Source organism: Perkinsus marinus (assembly GCF_000006405.1).
Source record: "Perkinsus marinus ATCC 50983 genomic scaffold scf_1104296955874, whole genome shotgun sequence".
NCBI lineage: Eukaryota > Perkinsozoa > Perkinsida > Perkinsidae > Perkinsus > Perkinsus marinus.
Window position 1 is genome coordinate 94,206 of NW_003207677.1, and position 5,148 is coordinate 99,353.

Consider the following 5,148-nt stretch of genomic DNA (forward strand, 5'->3'; position numbering starts at 1 on the left):
AGCAATAACAGCACGCGTGCAGTCTAATAGCATCAGCAATAGATGCGGCCAGCATGAGGCAAGAAAAGTTTTAGATGATTTGGTAAGACTGTCTCTGCGATATACTTAACAGTGGTACCACGAACAGAAAGGGTGAGAACATCATAAGACACCACTGTATCGTGAGGAGAATCATGGTTACCAAATTGACCGCAGTCGATTTTGGGAATGAAAACACTTTTGGTCGAGACAAGAAGTAGGGCAGTCGTTGGCCACTGATTGAGCTGTAGATTCCTCGAGTTCGAGGGCTTGACGATCAGCGCCTGCCTGCACATCTGTATAATACAAGAGCTTGGAGCTTCGCTCTTCGCAAGGGCGAATATGAGCATAGGTGAGCTCATCATAAACCAGAAGGTCATCGTCGTTGTCGAAGCCGCAAGATCTTTGAGAACTCTCGCGGACTTCTACACTACTCTGCCCTGACGATATGTACTGTGGCATCTCACCAGAAAAGAGCTGCAAGTAACTACATGATGACAAGCTTTGCATCATCTATATTATGATGTTGGCCTACCTTGTGGGGACCCATCCCTGCTCGTCCGTAATAAGGCGTTTCACCAGAGACCACTGACCATCCTCAGTCGAAGAACTATACCTGCGACGTGCGGCTGAAATTTGTGGGAAACAACAACACGTTCGCTACAGCAGAGTCTCTCCTTCGAATATCTCCAGCATCTTGTCAGCGGAAGACCCATATGGGATGAAGTCGCATATCACTTCACATTCAGCTAAGGCCAACCTGAAGGTAACAGCAATTACGTTGCAACGACCGAATACCACTGCAGACCTACTCTTCAACATGTTTATCATCGGGTTCCTCTCCCAAACCACTGCCAGGAAGTAGAGAGACTTTCTCAGGAGTTATGCATGTCATCATCTCCGAACAATTAGAGCTGCTTCCTGAATAGCCGTCGAGCTGCTGTGTCCTCCAGATGCCACCCAATGCGCCTGTAATCTGCCAGACCAGAGACCTTCCACTCAGACACAACTCCTGATGACTCTCACCGTCGTTGCAGTAGAGGCACTTGCGGCAGCCGAGGGGTGCCCGTGAGAATCCACAACCGGTGAGGGCGAGAGGATAAGCAACTGTTCGTTGAAACCTGTGCTGCTCGCATCAGCCGACGCCTGAGCACAAGTGTCCACAGAAGCATTCAACGGAGCGGGCGTACCGAAGGAAACTTCAAGAGATTACCAGGGCTCGCCGAAGGTGAATTGTCGTCCCACATGGGAGTGATGTCAGCTGCTGCTGATGATGAAACTGAGAATACACAGATACCCACAGCAAGCGGAGATAGATCCCTTACTGGTCCCTCGGTGGCCATGTAACTTACCGTAGTCGAACTGCATAGGGCGGCCGTCGTTAGCCGCCCCCGCATCGTGTTCAAGACTGGAGCTCGGGAGAGTCTCCAACATACACTCCCAATGGTGACATACGACCATATGCTCAGGGAAGTCTCGCACACTTCCCACCCATTCGCACGGGGGAGAAGTGCTGAGCTCATCGACCCTGAAAATGACCAAGTCCAAGAAGAGGTAAAATTGGACGAGTTCTGCATCTCACTTCTGGCAGCGAATTCGTATCTTGGAATAGACCCTCAGCAGCGCTGCAATAGGCCCCTCAACGGACTCGTTGAAGGGGAAAACCTGAGCATACGAGGAGCGAGAGATCGCGGGAAAGTCAATCACATTAGGAATATATACAGTGTGAACAAAATCGACTTTCCTTGGCTGATTATCAATGACTTTATGAGAATTTTTTCACAGTGAAATATAATGAAACGTAATGGTTCTTGTGATGTGTTGTTATACTACTATAGATCACAAAGGCCTTCCCAAACCTCGTTGATACTAATATCCCCAATTTCGAAAAACTATCTCCGAAACACACACTTGCATAACTGCTCGATTCCCAAGCCACAAAATAAGCCCATTGCAATGGTGGTTTACGTCTATCCCTTTCCTAAGAGGACAGCCACAAGACGGGCAAGGTAGAGTCTTGAGCTTGGGTTCCTGTTCCACATTAGCACGTCGCCATCCCTCAAAGCATCTGAGCATCGCAACAAGCCATACCGCAGCATTCATTCAACCATATACCTACCTAGCACAAGTCATGTGCGCGCATGCCGATGCTATCGTAGGATCAGGCGTGGGGGAGGCGAGAGCGCCACAGATGGAGCACATGTATCTTCACGCACAGCGAAGATTCCATAAACGCACTTCGCCGTGACTTATCCCTACTGTGCAATGCACGGGTCATCGAGCTGGTCCACAAGTTGACTTCTGGATATCTCGAGATGCTTCCCTCTGCTCGCGGGGAGCTCTCGGGCGATCTAACACATACCATGACGCCGATAAAGCATGTCTCATTGTCACCACCTGCAGCGCTCTGCTTCGGAGGCTGGGAAGATCTATAGGCTTCGGTTCAACTGCGGTCTTCACACAAGACGAGACGCTCTCCTTACTGTATCGACGTCCACTTCTACTACCACTGTTACAAAGTCCCTGATTGTAAAGTTCGACACAAATCATACACAGTTTCTACTACTAGCTCAGAAGCTCGAGAGTTCTTCCTCTTGGTGGTATTGACAGAATCCCCACTGCCGTGTCTACTTGAATATATAACCGAAGGCACAAAGAACGTCGAAGAGCCTACCTTGGGCGACCGGGAGATCTGCTGTTGGATGTACTCAAAGGAATGTACTTCCTCAATTCTTCTTCGCTGTGCGCATATCTAAAGATACCACACAGCATACCATTCCTCCTCCTCCTGCTCGAGCCTCTCTTACTTGCATCGAGCACCATTCTTGCAACCGCATTTGCCATACACCTGTTCGTAACAGATAGCCGTCTTGGTAAGGTTCGGCAGAGACCTCAACTCCGCCTCAGAGTGAGCGAAACTGACAGACACACGCAATCTCGGCACCAGAATTCCGTATCGAGCACCTATCACATCACTCATGGGAATGTTTAGTACGGGATAGTGGCATGTAATGTGAGACTACCTGCAACGATCGCCTTGAGGACAGGTCCACACACCATTGGCATTCATTCTGAGCTTAGGGCACATCTTGGTCTTCAAGAAAGCATTAGCCTGATGCAAGATGAATGCAATGAGCGGGGAATCTCCTACCACTACCTTTACAGCAGTGGCCATACTCTCTGTGCGATAAACCAGCAGTGTGCCGTCCGGAGCCGACTTAGTGCCAGCGTTCGTGAGAGGCGAACAGGATGTCTACTGAAGAGACTAAAGCAAACGTCGTGATAGGACAGAGACTCACCCTTCTTATCGCGAGTTCCAACTTGGATTTCACAGAGTCCTCGGATTCACGACGAGGTCGTCTATTTTCGACCAGCCTCAATAGTGCTGAAGGACTGCCGGCATCAGCTGTGGTCGAAGCCGACATAGTCCGCTCCGATTTGGTCGTCTTCGTATCATCTCCATTCCCCATATCGTGTTCGGGGTAACTCATCACCATTCTCAGGTAATGCACCGAGAGCCTTGGGGTTGTATATCAAAACTACTACTGACAAACCCACCCTTTTTGATACACTCCAACACAAATCACCCATAGAAAATATGAAATCATTCGTCGTTCACAATCCCGAAACGTCGCGAATAAATACCCTACATCTGCCTCCCTCCCATTGATGACAGTTTCAGTGGAATACTCCACAGTTATCTCAACTCCCAGTAGACTGATAGCTCCACGGCAAAAAAACTACGGTTTATTTTGGGTCCATGTGGGAAATAGACAGTAACAAGATGCACCATCAAAACAAGGGTGGTAATGACATCCGGAGAAAGCCGTAACGATTGCCATCCGACTGCCTCGAGACGAGTGGGGATCTTCCCTAAAGTCCTCGGCATTTGAAGACAACGGGAAACGACTAAAAGTGGCCGAGAGTGAGAAAATTCGAAATCGCGATATTTTTTCTCGGGCTTGACTTAGTTTCACGAACTCATTTTCCGCACAAAATTTTCAATCACTCGCGTGAAACGGAAAATCTGAAGTTTTCCTCAACAACTGGAAGATGAGCCAAAGGGAAAAAGAATTCATTGGCACGTGCATTGAGAACGACCAGTTTTATGTGAGAACTTAGACTGAAAACGGATTGAAAGTGCTCCCGACTATTAATACGTCTTGAGCATCACACCAACTCGTGAAATGCTCATTACTACTGTGAATGAATTTTATTCTGAATTTTCTGGTTGTTTTGCGAAAGTAAATGTGTGAGCATGTCTGAGATGGTGAAACGTATAAGCTCTCCGACATTATTCTATCGCGAGTGCAAACACCGACTGAGAAAACGATGGGCACTTGCAAATCTTGCGCTCTCCATATTTCCTCAACGAAAACGTGAAACGACTACGATGTAGGGTCACCCTACTAGGGCGGATTCCTGAAGCGTCAAGTTAATAGTGCTACTCCATCTTCATCAATCAACTACACATTTTAAAGGCCTATTTCGCCTTAAATAAGATCAATTTCGCAGGGCGATCAATCATCTGAGCCAAGATATGCCTTAGTAAGATCAATTTCGCCATCGCGCTCGATAGAAAAATCAATTTCGACGACGCGTGTCATTAGTACAATCAACTTCGCCGGCATGTCTGAAGTAAGTTCAATTTCGACAAAAGGCGCAAATCGATTTCGCTGATAGTATATTCAATTTCGCTCGACAGCAGATTTTCGATCTCAGAACTAGTAGTTCTGCACGACACCGCGACATGTCTTATCAGGAGAGACTTCCGACATGCATCTGGTGGCTCGTGAGCGCCATCAGCAGTTGACGACGAGCCATGGTATGACTACAGTATCACGCAAGTGTAGCCCCGTTAACAATACGCGCACGAGCCGAAGCACCGTGCTTCTTGTATTGCCGTCGTGGCCGTCGACGAGGCAGGACCATCTCCCTCAGCTGAGCCACTGAGACTGTCATCACTGGACTCGTATTGACTTTCGTGAGAGTTGCCATGGCTCTAGCGCGAAAGTTTTGTCACTGGAGCCATGGTAAGTTATCATCGGTAACTCTCATCGTCGCCGACGATTTGTCGGAGTTGTGACTTGGATTTGGCATGATGATAAGCTGAACGGGCAGCGTGCAACA

At 48.2% G+C, this 5,148-nt stretch overlaps 1 protein-coding gene across 1 annotated transcript; it reads right to left on the bottom strand.

The window, feature by feature from the left end:
* Positions 1 to 678: 678 nt before the first annotated feature.
* Positions 679 to 3,565, bottom strand: Pmar_PMAR020409 (hypothetical protein; the record flags this gene model as incomplete). Its single annotated transcript, XM_002775388.1, has 16 exons — positions 3,318 to 3,565; positions 3,176 to 3,271; positions 3,042 to 3,130; positions 2,826 to 2,936; positions 2,693 to 2,770; positions 2,585 to 2,645; positions 2,416 to 2,541; positions 2,278 to 2,369; positions 2,138 to 2,224; positions 1,987 to 2,086; positions 1,601 to 1,683; positions 1,344 to 1,546; positions 1,209 to 1,297; positions 1,045 to 1,164; positions 831 to 994; positions 679 to 778 (listed from the first exon to the last, which is right to left on the bottom strand). Exons 1-16 carry the CDS (start codon positions 3,513 to 3,515, stop codon positions 679 to 681), a joined length of 1,797 nt encoding a protein of 598 aa, XP_002775434.1. The 5' UTR covers positions 3,516 to 3,565.
* Between the last annotated feature and the right edge of the window lie 1,583 nt (positions 3,566 to 5,148).